This window comes from Schistocerca serialis, chromosome 3 (assembly GCF_023864345.2).
Source record: "Schistocerca serialis cubense isolate TAMUIC-IGC-003099 chromosome 3, iqSchSeri2.2, whole genome shotgun sequence".
NCBI classification, from domain to species: domain Eukaryota; kingdom Metazoa; phylum Arthropoda; class Insecta; order Orthoptera; family Acrididae; genus Schistocerca; species Schistocerca serialis.
In genome coordinates this window covers 521,912,745-521,928,827 of record NC_064640.1, presented here as the reverse complement: position 1 = coordinate 521,928,827, position 16,083 = coordinate 521,912,745, and the positions used below count along the sequence as shown (strand labels likewise).

The 16,083-nt window shown below is 38.2% G+C and overlaps 2 protein-coding genes and 1 long non-coding RNA gene across 5 annotated transcripts in view; 2 read left to right on the top strand and 1 right to left on the bottom strand.

Moving 5' to 3' along the window:
* Positions 1-9,030, bottom strand: part of LOC126470398 (transcriptional adapter 1-like) — a 178,391-nt gene extending 169,361 nt beyond the window's left edge. For all 3 annotated transcript variants that reach the window (XM_050098242.1, XM_050098241.1, XM_050098243.1), the window contains exon 1: positions 8,789-9,030. Coding sequence is in view for 2 of the 3 variants with exons in the window: in XM_050098241.1 (XP_049954198.1) it covers positions 8,789-8,859 (71 nt within the window). In the remaining variant the exon portion in view is untranslated. The remainder of the gene's footprint in view (positions 1-8,788) is intronic.
* Positions 9,031-9,217: 187 nt separating this feature from the next.
* On the top strand, positions 9,218-10,058 carry LOC126469531 (uncharacterized). Its single transcript, XR_007586004.1, has 2 exons — positions 9,218-9,448; positions 9,788-10,058. It is a non-coding gene; the product is annotated as an uncharacterized LOC126469531 (long non-coding RNA).
* Positions 10,059-13,724: 3,666 nt separating this feature from the next.
* LOC126470975 (TBC1 domain family member 5 homolog A-like) lies at positions 13,725-15,863 on the top strand. Its single transcript, XM_050099021.1, has 3 exons — positions 13,725-14,402; positions 14,529-14,864; positions 15,333-15,863. Exons 1-3 carry the CDS (start codon positions 13,725-13,727, stop codon positions 15,861-15,863), a joined length of 1,545 nt encoding a protein of 514 aa, XP_049954978.1.
* The last annotated feature ends 220 nt before the right edge of the window (positions 15,864-16,083 follow it).

Here is a 16,083-nt window from a genome sequence, read left to right as displayed (position 1 = left end):
CTGTCTGATATATTTACAGTGCCAACGTTTAATATTCAGTGACCTCTGTGGGAACTTTTCTATCATCATTCTAATCATCAGATTTTATGACATCATAGTACATAGCATGATTTCTAAAACATTGTGCAATGAAGTTCAATACATAAATGATAAGTATTTGTGATTTCCTGAAGACTGAAGTGCAAGACTAACACAGTTCCTCACATTTTGAAACAAAATTAAAGAAGCATGAGTGCACCTTCTGTTCTCAACATGTGCACTGTCTCCAAATGGAATATTGCTATCATAGTAAAATATGTAAATAGTTGATGAAAAAAATTCATATCTATGATATGAAGTCCATTTAAGAAAATTAAGTGATTTCTACTGATGTAACACAAAACACCCCATCAACTTGATGTTAGTAACTGTAAATATTGTGAGTGATGAGCAAAAGTTATGTTTCAGAGAATCAAACCTTTTAGAATCCATGGAGATAACTCGATTTTGGGCAGGTTGTTATGGTTGACTCGGAATATGTTTAACAACCCTGTTTAAAATGGAAGAGAGCTTTTTGTGAATATCTTCAATCAATTATGATTAAGAGCAAGGTGAGTTTTGTGTTTGTCAGGTATTGAAGAGAAACCAAAACAAAATTTCTCTTCTGTGTTTATCAGGTATTTCAGAAAAACAATCACAAAATTTACCTAAACATGACTAGCACCCAAAATTAATCATATGGGTAGCACAATGTTGTATCCTACAAAGGAAGAAGTCACAAAGACAATACAAAAATTATAAAAACTGAAGTCAGCAGATCTAGATGAGTTGTCAATTCCTGATCTGAGGGGACAGATGGACAGGGGTCACCAAAAGGGCCCACACCCTAAGTCTGTTGTGGTGTGTGACGTCACAGCGGCGCAAAGTTTAGTTTGCGAGTGTCACGTGTTTGTAGATGTCTTGCTGTGTTGTCGGTGGTGCTCTCTGGTGGCATGTCTGTAGGCTATGGGTAAGGCTTTGTTGTTGGTTTAGTGTGTGCTTGTGATGTGTTTGTAGGTGCCGTGTCGTTGTGGTTTGGTGGTGCTCTCTGGTGGGGTTTGTGGGTTGTGTGGTGTGTGCCATATTGGGTTCATTTGAGCTGTTGATGTTGTCAGCTGCTGTTGTGCTTGTAAGTGAAGATTGATGGCGTATTGTGCAGTGAGTTGATGGTTTAATTTATGTTTTGTTTTATGGTAATGTAGTGTTGTATGTGGGTTGTCGTGTTTGAATTTTTGAGATCAATTTTTTTTGTGTCGTCGTTAGGAATGGATATGACGGATAAACTGAACAGTTTTCAGCTGTGGGGAATGACAGGCGACACAGCTATGTCACTCATTAAGTTTTTGCAGCTCTTCAGACTATTGGCTGAGCTAGTGAACTGCTCTGTGTGCAGAGAATATATGAAGATGACAAAAGTTTCAGCGTCTCGGACCAGAGACAGCTATATGCGGAGGTGCCGGCGTGACAACGTTTGGCGCTCCATTCGCCGGGGTACCTGGTTCGAGAAGTCTAGGTTGGGCATGCGTGAAATTGTTTTGTTGAGTTTTTTTAGTTGTAGGCTGTGAATGGTTTTTTTGTTTTGTTTTGGTTACTGTTTGTTTCTTTGGTTCTGATTTTTGGGGTTGGGGGAGGGGTTGGGAAGTTTGTTTGGTTGTCTTTTATTCTGTGTGTGTGTGGGGGGGGCGGGGGGGGGGGGTGGTTGTGTGTGAGACTGTGGTGTCCGAACTAGTAGGCAGTACTGGAGCTTTCACGTGGTGAGTTTTCGATTTTTTTATTCGTGTTTTTATCTGGTTAGATGATTTGTGGATCATGTGTCGGGGGATTGTGTTGTTGGTATTGGTGAGTTGTTTTTCACCCTGTGAGTTTAAGGGAAGTGTTCGATTCCAGATTTGATGTTTTTTTGTGGTTTTTGAGGTACTGATGATTGAGAATGTTGTTGTAGGTTTTGTGGTTTCTGAATTGGTATCGATATTTTCCATTGACCTATATAGGTCAAGGGAAGTGTTTGATTCCAGATTTGGTGTTTTCTTGTGGTTTCTAAATTGGTATCGATACTTTCCATTGACCTATATAGGTCAAGGGCAGTGTTCGATCCCAGATTTGGTGTTTTCTTGTGGTTTTTGAGGTACTGATGATTAAGAATGTGATTGTAGGTTTTGTGGTTTCTGAATTGGTATCGACACTTTCCTCGCCCCATATAGGTCAAGGGAAGTATTCGATTCCCGATTTGGTTTTTCCTTGTGGAAGTGGGTGTAGGTTCTGGGGTTTCTGAATTGGTATCAATATTTTTCGTTGACCTATATAGGTCAAGGGAAGTGTTCGATTCCAGATTTGGTGTTTTCTGAATTGGTATCGAAACTTTCTATTGACCTATATAGGTCAAGGAAAGTGTTCGATTCCGAATTTGGTGTGGTTTTCGAGGTAGTGACGATTGTGGAAATGGTTGTAGGTTTTTTGGTTTCTGAATTGGTATCGACACTTTCCGTTGACCTACATAGGTCAAGTGAAGTGTTTGATTCCAGATTTGGTGTTTTCTTGTGGTTTTTGAGGTGCTGATGATTATGGAAGTGATTGTAGGTCTGGGGTTTCTTAATTGGTATCGATATTTTCCGTTGACCTATATACGTCAAGGGAAGTGCTCAATTCCAGATTTTGTTTTCTCTTGTAGTTTCTGGTCTCGATACTTTCCATTGACCTATATAGGTCAAGGGAAGTGTTCGATTCCAGATTTGGTGTTTTCTTGTTGTTTTTGAGATACTGACGATTGAAGATGTAGTTTCTGAATTGGTATCATCACTTTCTGTTGACCTATATAGTTCAAGGGAAGTGTTCGATTCCCGATTTGGTTTTTCCTTGTGGAAGTGGGTGTAGGTTCTGGGGTTTCTGAATTGGTATTGATATTTTTCGTTGACCTATATAGGTCAAGGGAAGTGTTCGAATCCAGATTTGGTGGTTTCTGAATTGGTATCGATATTTTCTATTGACCTATATTAGTCAAGGGAAGTGTTCGATTCTGAATTTGGTGCTTTTTGAGGTAGTGACGATTGTGGAAATGGTTGTAGGTTTTTTGGTTTCTGAATTGGTATCGACACTTTCCGTTGACCTACATAGGTCAAGTGAAGTGTTTGATTCCAGATTTGGTGTTTTCTTGTGGTTTTTGAGGTAGTGATGATTATGGAAGTGATTGTAGGTCCAGGGTTTCTTAATTGCTATCGATATTTTCCGTTGACCTATATAGGTCAAAGGAAGTGTTCGATTCCCGATTTGGTTTTTCCTTGTGGAAGTGGGTGTAGGTTCTGGGGTTTCTGAATTGGTATCGATATTTTTCGTTGACCTATATAGGTCAAGGGAATTGTTCGATTCCAGATTTGGTGTTTTCTGTATTGGGATCGATATTTTCTATTGACCTATATTGGTCAAGGGAAGTGTTCGATCCTGAATTTGGTGCTTTTTGAGGTAGTGACGATTGTGGAAATGGTTGTAGGTTTTTTGGTTTCTGAATTGGTATCGACACTTTCCGATGACCTACATAGGTCAAGTGAAGTGTTTGATTCCAGATTTGGTGTTTTCTTGTGGTTTTTGAGGTGCTGATGATTATGGAAGTGATTGTAGGTCTGGGGTTTCTTAATTGGTATCGATATTTTCCGTTGACCTATATACGTCAAGGGAAGTGCTCAATTCCAGATTTTGTTTTCTCTTGTAGTTTCTGCTCTCGATACTTTCCATTGACCTATATAGGTCAAGGGAAGTGTTCGATTCCAGATTTGGTGTTTTCTTGTGGTTTTTGAGGTAGTGATGATTGTGGATGTGCTTGTAGGTTTTGTGATTTCTGAATTAGTATCGATACTTTCCGTTGACCTATATAGGCCAAGGGAAGTGTTTGATTTCAGATTGCTGTTTTCTTGTGGTTTTTGAGGTAATGATTGTGGAAGTCGTCGTAGGCTTTATGGTTTCTGAATTGAAACTTTCCGTTGACCTATATAGGTCAAGGGAAATGTTCGATTCCAGATTTGGTGTTTTCTTGTTGTTTTTGAGATACTGACGATTGAAGATGTGGTTTCTGAATTGGTATCATCACTTTCTGTTGACCTATATAGTTCAAGGGAAGTGTTCGATTCCCGATTTGGTTTTTCCTTGTGGAAGTGGGTGTAGGTTCTGGGGTTTCTGAATTGGTATCAATATTTTTCGTTGACCTATATAGGTCAAGGGAATTGTTCGATTCCAGATTTGGTGTTTTCTGTATTGGTATCGATATTTTCTATTGACCTATATTGGTCAAGGGAAGTGTTCGATCCTGAATTTGGTGCTTTTTGAGGTAGTGACGATTGTGGAAATGGTTGTAGGTTTTTTGGTTTCTGAATTGGTATCGACACTTTCTGTTGACCTACATAGGTCAAGTGAAGTGTTTGATTCCAGATTTGGTGTTTTCTTGTGGTTTTTGAGGTGCTGATGATTATGGAAGCGATTGTAGGTCTGGGGTTTGTTAATTACTATCGATATTTTCCGTTGACTTATATACGTCTAGGGAAGTGTTCAATTCCAGATTTTGTTTTCTCTTGTAGTTTCTGGTCTCGATACTTTCCATTGACCTATATAGTTCAAGGGAAGTGTTCGATTCCAGATTTGGTGTTTTCTTGTGGTTTTTGAGCTAGTGATGATTATGGAAGTGATTGTAGGTCTGGGGTTTCTTAATTGCTATCGATATTTTCCGTTGACGTATATAGGTCAACGGAAGTGTTTGATTCCAGATTTGGTGTTTTCTTGTGGTTTCTGAATTGGTATCGATACTTTCCATTGACCTATATAGGTCAAGGGTACTGTTCGATCCCAGATTTGGTGTTTGCTTGTGGTTTTCGAGGTAGTGATGATTGTGGAAGTGGTTGTAGGTTTTGTGGTTTCTGAGTTGGTTTCGATACTTTTCGTTGAGCTATATAGGTCAACGGAAGCTTTCGATTCCATTGGATATTGTTTGAAGTTGATTTTGTCAATGTTATGGTCTGTCTATTTTACCAGCTTTGTTGTTTGGTTTAGTGGCGTGTGTTTATTATGAGCTTGTCCCCACCCAAAAACCCTCAATTTCCCCCACTTGTCCCGTTAGATTCATGATAATATAGGAGGAATAAGTATTTGATGGTTTTTTGATCTATTTTTCTGTTTTTTGTCATGTGTACGTAATGACGTCATACTCACAATATGGTAGTTGTTGTGAATGGTAGTTTCCCCCATATTGGTGACATCATTGGTCAAGGCTAACGGGTGGGATTGGACATTTCTGTTAACTCGATGGGCAGTATATAAATTCCATTAACACACACAATAAATGATGACATCTAAAGCCACAGGTAATACAGAAAGTACTGGAAATTACAAGGCCTTTACCTATTCTCATCATCTCAAAAATAATAGAATCTGTCACAAAAGGCAGATTAATGAGTTCCAGAATCAATACAACCTTCTTAAAGAATCACACTTTGGCTTCCTAGATGGCAGAAGTACAATATCAATCACAACAGAGTTAATAAATTGGTAACTGAAGTTTTCGACACGGATGACTTTATCTTTGATAAGGATAGAAGCTTAAGTAATAAATTAAAATTTGTGCCACAGCTAGGACTCGAATCTGGGTCTCCAGATTACTGGACAAATTACTAACACTAAACCACTGTGGTATTGTGGCTACCACCACTGCACAGACTACCCTAGTGCAATGACCTCCTTAACATAAACCTCATGCATGTCTTCAGCCTATCCTCTCCCCTCATAAATCATAAGTGCTTCTGAGGCTCTCAGCTGTTCCAATATTGGAGAACCTTGGCAATAATGACAATTTAAGAAGGGGAAAATGAGCTGAAGATGAGAAATGCAGTTTGTTTTAGGGAGGGCATTGGATTACAGTAGCCCATTCAGTTGTGGCAGCAACAATACCATGGTGGTGTAGTGGTTAGCACACCTGCATAAAAATCAGGAGACCCAAGTTCAAATCCTGACGATGGCACATATTTTAATTCATTACTTCAGCTTCTACCTTTATTGAAGGCAAAGGTGAGACTCATATATCTCCAAGAAACTGAAACTCCATCAGATCAAGGGATGATTATGCTATATCCATAACTTTAGACCTGTCCTATGCTTTTGACACTGTTGGCCATAATATATAACTAAATGAACTAGAAGCACAAGGTATAAGAGGAACAGTTGATGAGTGGTTACAGTCTTATTTGGAAAATTGAGTACAAAAGAGAGAGACAGCCCACTCTTCAGATGATGCCAAAGTTTTAGTAAAACACTTATGTGACTATAAGATGATGCCAAATTTTTACTGAAACAATTACATATTGCCATTTGCATTCTTAAGGGAAGTATATTGGGATCATTTCTGTTTTTCACATATACCAGTTAGTCTCCAGACTATTAAAGACATGAAGAAAAAAAAATGTTTTCTGATGACAGCAACATTACCAGTCACTGAAGAAAGGCAAATGAATGTCTCATGGATGTGTACCATTGGGCAGTGTGTAATAAATTATAATGAGTATAAAGAAAACAAACTCTGTGAACTTCAGCTTGTAAAAGGAAAACAGCTCTGGCTCTTTAAACATAAATGATGAATTTACTGACTATGTAGTAAGGTCAAAGTTTTTAGTGATATGAATATCAATTGTCAACTGACATGGAATGATCATACAATGATAATGGCAAAGAGGATGTCACTGGCACGTTATAACCTTAGAGTACAGTCATCAGTTAAGTCAGTGCCTTGTGGAACCGTAGTCTTCATAAACTGTCCATTCTTACCTATGGAATTCTGTTCTGGGGCTTATAAGCACAAATATGAACACAATTTTCAAACTGCAGAATGGAACTGTAAGGAATGTATAGTAAGGCTCACTGTAAAGGAATATTAAAAACAGAAAAATGGTATCCTTACTATGAGAAGTGAGTTTATCTGTCAATATGTTGTGCATATCGCGAAAAACAATAGTAAATGTGTCACAAAAAGTTCTATACATGCCCTTGCAACAAGAGCCAGACTTACATTTGCCAGGAATAAAGTAACAAAAATCCTACACAGCATTTTCTATCAAGGAATAAAACTGCATAATAATTTGCTCAAGAGAATGAAGGAGACAAATAAAATAGATGTTTGAAAGGGTAGTTGGAGTGCATCTCTTAACTATTGCACATTGCACAGTTAAATACTACTTACAGAACTCGAGAGTAGCAGTTAATAATTAAAAAGGTGACTGCTAGTGGATAATGATAATGCCTCCCCATTTTTCTGGGTTCAGCATCTCACTCACGATGAGAGGATGCTGCCTGAGTTTACTGATAAGCGAAAGGGACGTGGAGATCTAACACAGGCATGGCAGCATGATTGTGGTCCTAATGTCAACTGAAAGTACACAGGATTGTGTGTAGTGAAAAAACCAAATGAATAGAGCTTAATTAATTTTTAGGTATGTTGTGTAACTTAGACAGCTGTTTATTAGACATGTGCATCACATTTTGGAGGATGGAGGTTCATGCTCTGTCCATCCCTCCTGATTTAGGCATTTCTATATCACTTCAGGTAACTGCTAAGACAGTTGCTCCAACATATTGTTTCCATCTCCCTATTACACATGTGTGTACATTCATACATCTTTATACATGACTTACATTTTCCTTGTTCAAGTGGACAGATCCTATATCATTATAAAATAACCCTTGAAAAAATAAACTCCTCATACAGTAAAGGCCATGATAGGGACTCTATCTGACACTGGAATCTCAACCAATTGTTACCAGTTCTGGCTGCATTTAAACACCAGTAGCACTGACTGCTACATCATTACTCTCGGCACCTGTTCTGTTTCTTATGTTCCCTTAGACTGTTTACACACTAAGAGAGATCTCGAAGTCTTTATTAACTGTTCTGACAATTATTTATGTTTCTCAGGTCTTGATCAAATACTCACATGAACTTCAGCCACAGTGTCTCAAACGTTCAGAGCCTGCAGTAAATAGCTGTAAATCTTGTTTGAGAATTGAGGTAGCGTCCTACGTTTACATTTGAGCTACAAATGTAACAGAACAGGGGCGATTATGTAGTAACAATTGTTTTTGATCACTTGTCCATCAATCCCCAGTATAGTGAAGACAACTTTAAAGAAAAATTACAAATATATCTTCTGGAAACCGTTAGAAAAGGATGAAATAAAAATGATAAAAGTGCGAGAGATGACTCGAGGAGATGGAATGTGAGGCGAAAAGGGGTGAGAGATGTTTGCTGTAGGCCAAGGAAAATCGCATGGCGATGGTTTAAATACATAATCCTCATTCAATTTTCGGACTGACGTTAACAACATGAATCCCAATCAATCTGGGACATATTACTTTACCAAATCAATCTGGGGCATATTACTTTACAAAATAATTGCACACATTCTGCTCTGCATGAAGTTATAAGTGAAACAGATTTAAGATTTCGTTCACAACACTGATTTCTCTAGCGGCAAGAATTACTTTTCTGCTTGAAGTTCAATCGACAAAGGAATCAGTTAAAAGACTCTGAACACTTACATAACAAAGAGCGTTACAAACTGTTTCCTAACACTACAGACTGGACATAACAATCATTTTCAAACTGAAGACTGGTATTTCTATATAGCGTCCTTAACAAGTACATAACCTAAATATTTGTAATAATTAAGTACTGATTTCAAATACACATTATACAGAGTTGAGGCAGAATAGGGAAGGAAAACTTAAAGTAATAAATTTTACTTACTTGCTCGCATTGCTACCGAGAGCATCGAAAAGCCTCTTACGAGACCTGCTAACTTCATCATGCTGCGTCATAATACAAAAACGACTTCGATTATACGTTTATCTGGCGTGCCAAGATTGTTTTAAAGGTCTATCCATTTGATCCAGTGAATTCACACAATAACAATACATTACACAAACACAAATGAAACAATAAATGCAAAATACACAATCAAAACACAAACATTATACCCCACTATCGATCCTTTCGGAAATAGTCTCTGCAATCGCAGGTGATATTGCAACAGCACTTTTGTATCAACGACTCCAGATTGGTGGTGTTTTTCGCAATTTTGGGGAAAATATTTTTCTTTTGGAATGTATGGAGAAACAAAAATCTCTGGGAAATTTTTCTGGAAGAATATTTCTGTATCAGGGAGACTGGGAAGTATTTTATCTGCCTAGCCACGGCCGCCTGTATTAGAGGCCGGAGGACTGAAATGTGGCAACGTTACGTTAGGGCCTACCGCATGGCTGTGGCTATAAGGTAGCGAACGGAAGCAGTTGTTTACGTACTTTCGCGGTGTCTCTTTTATCCGACATTACAGTGTAATTATGCTATACTGGACCCTGCAAAAATTATAGCAAGTAGTCGTGACTACAGTCGAAGATATAACACAATGTAAGTATACAAGTCTGTGAAGTTTGTAGTGTTTTTACATGTATATGTGCAAGTGTGCTACGTGATCGACTTTCGTCTACACAATTGCAACAAAAGTTCTACTATATTCTAGATATAATTTGAAAGTAAAGTTTTGAATTCATAAGTTTAGTATCAGAATCTTCTCCTAAGTGATTTTGTGTTAATATTATGAATATTTCTACACATTTGATTCTATTTGTAGACTTGTGTTTCGTGATGTCCAAGCAGTAGAAAAAACCAGTCCACTCTAATTCTCATTTGCTATTTTTACATAACAGTATTTTGACGTTAGCAATTAATGCATCATTCTATTTGCAGATGCCAGAAAAATGTGTTCCTGGTCGCAACAGCAACTACAAATCCAGCAAGGAAGAGGGTTTCATCTCAGTGTTCAAATTCCCTACTGATTCCCTAACAGATTCATGTCTCTGTGGAAGGCCACTTACTGATATCTACAAAAAGCTGGTTTCCATTATGTGTAACATATTGTTAAATAATTATACCAAACTCCAAAATGATCATTTAATATGTTCCAAGAAGGAGGGAGTTAATAGAAAATTAAAAACATTACATAACTTTTGACACAAAATTATGAAACTTCTTTCTTACCCATAACCTCAGTCCTTATATGCTCTGATTAGTACTGGCAAGGAGGAGGTGGGCACTATGAAATAAACTTTAATGCACTGATAAATTTCAGTCACGCTTCTTATGCAAATCCTACAGCAAGTTCCCCAGTTCATTCTGACTCCGAAAGATGTGTAGATTGTGTATGACCTGTGATTTTTTTAAAAAAAACTAACATACTAATGAACAATACACAATAAACGTTCGTTAAAAATTATTGCTATTATGCCACCCTCATATACAAAGGTGTGCAAGATATGTTGCACCTGTCAGAAACTTTTATATTAGTTTGTCATTTATATAGGAAGGAACATGATAATACATTTCAGATAACAGACTGAAATAATTGTAAATCTGCAAATAATGTTAGTAGGCACCTCATAAAATTGTTTACTGAACTTTTATCTCCAAATCTCGGGTAAGAAACGTCATAATATACTGCTATGAAGCACATGTGAGTTATTGAACAGTTCATCATTGCAAGGAAACGAGAATAAAATGCGTAATTGCGACGTTGTCGGCTTGACGACTCCGGCCTCTAATACAGGCGGCCGTGGCCTAGCCTTACTATTAATGTTATCTCTGATATTTCAAATCAAACAACACATACGAAAAAAAAATTGTTACGTTGTTATGTGTATCAGAACATTTATTTGTGATGGCTCAAACGTTTGTATGCTAGAAACCAATAAAAAACACATACTCACTCTCTCTCTCTCTCTCTCTCTCTCTCTCCTTTCGTCATCTCTTTTGTTAACTTCTCATATCGATAGTAGCAAGATAACGAACACAAATGTCGCACATACTAGTGCGTAGTGCTTATTTCCTCGACCGAAAATACATTCCATTCCAGAAATTTTTGCTCCATATTGCATTCAGGCTTAACCAATGAAGGTTGACATTACCATCAAATCCACACAATGTACATTGTCGCTGGATGAATAAACTACTACTACTACTACTACTACTACCACTACTACTACTACTAAATGAAAACTTTCTATTTTCAAATATGAGTACCATATTGTGAACTCGTTACAGTCCGGTTTTGGTTCATGTGATTTTCAGATGTGTAGGGATATGCGATGTTTGCGGGAACAGTTTGGTTCCCAAGCATAACTTGTGGACACACATGGGGTTTTCCAGGGCAACAGCAATAGATGTCCACACGCCCAGCTCATCAACACAAAAAGTAGTTTGATGCCCAAAACAAACCTGTCAGCTAACGACTACGAAAATACTACAATGGCACGGACAAAGACGGGCATATGCCACGGATCTTACCAGGATATACATTTTAAAGATCGGACAATAAACAAAAAAAAAAAAAAAAAAACCTCAATGCTGACGATTTTCTAATATTCCTCGTGTTTGCAGGAGTTTGGACTTGGAGCTAGTTTTGGTTGCAGCCACAGGACACACACAATATAAAATGAAAGGTACAGTGTACATGCAATTTAAATGACAACAAAATCTGAGGTACCATATACCTTGACACACACACTATAAAATAAAAGGGAAAGTACACATACAATTTGCGTGATAACAAAATCTGATATATGATATTCCTTAACCTAAAATTAACCAGTAAAGAATCTACTAAGGGTGCTACAACTGTGGTGGTAAAAAGGTGGACCCATCCTTAATTCATTATCTTATTTGTGCACACACAGGAACTGAATTAAAAACTCCAGTATGATAAAAAATGTCACATTTGTGACAAATTTGTGGGTTATCAAGACACACACAGGTCTTCAGAAGGATAGATAAGGATGATATTGAATATAATATAATTTAATGTAATGTTGTTTATGGATGTATGGCAGTAACATATTAGTTTCTTTACGAATATGCTTATCATCCATCCCATTCCTTTAAGATGTTGTGCGCATCATGTGAAGATTAATATGAATAATGTATTAGTTGTTTTGCTTTATGAAAATGGTTACCACACGTCCTGCTTCTTTATTTAGGTGTCATCCACAGTGTGTGAAGCTTATAAATCTTTGAAATGGCAGGGATTAATCAAATTTCCACCTATCAAACTTACGCAGCCCTCAGAGTATGCTAGAGATCAGTCTGTCACCTAAGGCAATATTGTATGGAGGGAGGGGGGAGGGCAGTATCACACTCTAGCCATATTTTATAAACTAAAAGAAAGGCAGGAACAGTACTTGCAGATGCCAGTAGATAACTGGTTTTCTCCTTGCATGTAGCATGTTTCATTGGTGACAATCTTAAGTGTTATAAATTTTTTTCTTCCCCAGTTGTGAACTAGTGTGATATTGACACCCTCACTCCCCCTCCTCTGGAATAATGGCTAGGGTACAGAATCAAACACGTTCTCACCATGGTGAAAAGTCTTTTTCCAGTTGTGAGGTGCAATTAGGTTGATTTTAATTCAGAATTAAATGTGTTTTCTTGTGTAAGGCAATTTTACGAAATTGTTAATTCACCATTAATATATCATAATTGATACTTCTATATTTAGAGTTGCAAGCAGAACTCTGGCCATTACAAGAGGCAGGACATGTCTCTTATCAGGTGTGTGATACTTTGGATGGCAATGCATTGTAATGACACATTCCTATGCAGAGACATACAATATCTTAAAAGCTGCGCCAAAGATAAATTGAGAGGCATGTATATTAAAATCTTTGCAAAGTTCACATTGGATTCTCTTTTGTTTGATACTCCAAGGAGCTAAGGGACACTTTCGATTGTTGCCTTGTGGAGGACGGACGTGATTTTTGGACTGTGCGGAAAGGCAGCCATATGGTTGGTAATTATGGTTTGTGCAACGAGCACAGCAAGTCTTATTGTGTTGTGAATAAAAAATAGTGAAATGTATCGAAGTGTTACAAAAATTATTTATAGCGACGTAGCATAGTATTCCTTGGTTTCCACCGTCTTCGTGAAGTGAACCGATGCCGACTCATGATGGTACACACGGTCAACAAAGAGAAGAACATCGATGGCGACTAATGAATTAATATTGTGGCAGAAGGACTAATTCTACGTCTAAGGTGAGAACTCTGATTAAATCAACAATGACGTGGAATTTAAAATATAAAATGTTTTTTATTTATTTCGCCACACTGGCGGCCGCTGACAGGGACAGTGCTGGTGGAACAAAGAGTAAGTACTTCATTGTTGTGCTACAAATGTACTTGTACTAATTACTGTTTCTCTGTTACATGACGCACATGGAAAATGACGAATAAAGTGAAACAATATTAACTGCATAAACGGATGGCACAATAACCAGAAGGAACAAGGACAAGGATTTACAAAACTAACGTAATCGTGAGTGACGCAGCTCAGGCGGAATTAAGGTAGGAAAGCGCAAACGCATGCAGTGGCTGCACCTTGGCTTAGCTCCACTTAAAGCAGAACCTTTTCCTGTCCATATTAAAATCCTGGTAGTGTTTGTGGCAACACACAATTACACTTTGATAATTACTTTTTTATGTTCAACAATCGCAGAATTAGAAGACGTAGTGCGCCATCTTGTAAATTTCCGACGCGCAACAAATAACAATCGCGAGATATTTTTATTAATTCAACTGCGAGAGAATTTAAAGATTTAGATTAACAGTAAAGTACAGATAAAAATAATATCTTCACAATGGAATCGAAGAACTTTAATTTGACAAATGTTCATGGACACGTCACTGATTCTGACAATAGTGACGTAAATGATGACGCAATTAGTTTTTCAGCACAACATAATGTAGAAGTAAATACAATTCAATTGCACTCCACAGGGATTAACAATAACGAACCACTTGCAAATGAACCCTTGTGCACAGTCAATGAAGCATCGATTACCAGATCAGATGAAAATATTTCGCGTGAAATCAGTGAACCTAGCCCGGTTTCGATTCAATCAGACCGTGGCAGAGAAACAATGGCAACAAATAATGGCATAAATACAAACACACAAGCTTCGTCAGTTACGCTTGAGGCATTATATAGTCTGATGTCAAACGTGAGCGAGAAACTGGCGAATCTAGAAATCAGCCACAACATGACAAACACAAAATTGTCAAACATGGAAATTGGGTTCCAACAGCAGTTTTCAAGTGTAAACACGCAATTTGAAAACATACACAGACATTTCGATCAACGCTTAAATAAACTCACCAATGAAATCGATCAAAAGATAGAAGACAAAGTCATCAAAACCGTCAATAGTGTATACAATGTATTGGCAAATGACTTAGAAAAGAAATTGTCAGATCTTACAAACAAACAGGAACAGGAACTGTCAGAAATAGCAGAAACACACAATCAAACACAAACCGTACAAAAATAAATACCTGAAAACGTACAGGCTATTCAATTAAATTTAACAAGAGTACAGTCCGCATGGGAAGAAATACCTGACCAAGTTAATAAAGTTAACGAAGAAGTCGGTTTTCTGAAACAGGAGACTCGACGTATCAACGCGGACATTATCAAAATAAATGAAACTTTAGAAAACGGTAATGTAAATGAATCAATAACTGACCGGGAAACAAAACTTTTTGAAAAATTAGGTAATGAAATCAAAGTAGCCGAGAACAGAATACGCAAGGAAATTGCTGGTAGACTGAATGTTTCAAATGACTTGCCTACGTCAAGCAACAGGCAGCGCGACACTTATTCGTCCGTGCCAGATTACGATGTCAATAACGCAGTACATCAGGCGCCCAGTCCGGCGTATGTGCACGCACCGGCACAGGCAAACAATGGCTATTCGCCAAACGCGGTGCTGCAACAGGCAGTAGGCGTGTCGCCTTGCATCTCGACGATTCTAGTCGATGAGAGCCTGTTGAAACATAGACAGTTTCCAGTTTTCTCCACAGAATCCAGAAAATCTCATCCAGTCGTATTTGTAAGAGCATTTAAAAATGTCTTACCAAGAAACTGGACTGAGGCACAGAAGATTAGATATGTAGTAGGCTTCACACAAGGCGACGCACTTTTGTGGGCCACTGACATGGCTGAACAGTGCGTCACCTACGAACAATTTGAACGGGCTTTCTTGGAGAAATATTGGTCTGCTGGGGTCCAAGAAAGACTGCGCCGTGAGGTATTCAACCCACAACCGTTCTACCTCAAAAACGGCGGGCTGAGAAAGTATTTCGAAAAGTACTTGAATAAGACGCGCTATTGGAACAATCCAATACCGCACGTAGATGTTCTCAAAATTCTGAAAAACAAACGCGAAAAATTGGTAACCATACCGGAGAACGATCTTGAATACTTTCTTTCCGTGCTTGACTCAATTGAACTAATATACGAAGAAGAGCCGAGCACAAGTAATCGGAATGAATATTCCGGAACCAATCAAAACAACGGTAACGGACATCATTTTAATGGCAGTGGACAAAACCCATACAGTTGGGATCCGTATGCGACAAGGCCAAATAATGGAACCTGGAATTACGGAAATCGGAGGAATTCGGCGCCACAAAGACGTGAAGACCGAAGGTATAGTACAGATTACGGCCCACGCCGGTATGGAAATGATAGAAATCACGTGAATGATTGGTCAGGCCCGCGTGATGAAAGGCGGCACACAAATGAAAATTACAATAGTTACAGTAATAGGAATGATAGACCAAGGAGGAATAGCGACGGTCGGTCGCAAGAAAATGTTGCACGCGGCGGTCCGGAAACTAATTGGCGACAGAATAACCACTCAGTACACTTTGTAGAGGTAACGGACAGTACTGAAGCAACGCCTTTGTCTCCCCCGGTAAACAACAATCGGTCGTAATGAGCCCCCACCGGCCGACCGATTTGACAACAGGGGGCACAAACAAGCACACATTACATCTTAGACAATTATTTTTAAGATATGATCAGGATGCGACCGTAGAAGATGATCTATGTGAAGACGGGATGAAAGCACCGGACAAGATAAGTGACCTCGTGCAGGCTGTAATAACAGCAAAGATAGGAACTATAATTACCAACGTAATTTTAGATACAGGCGC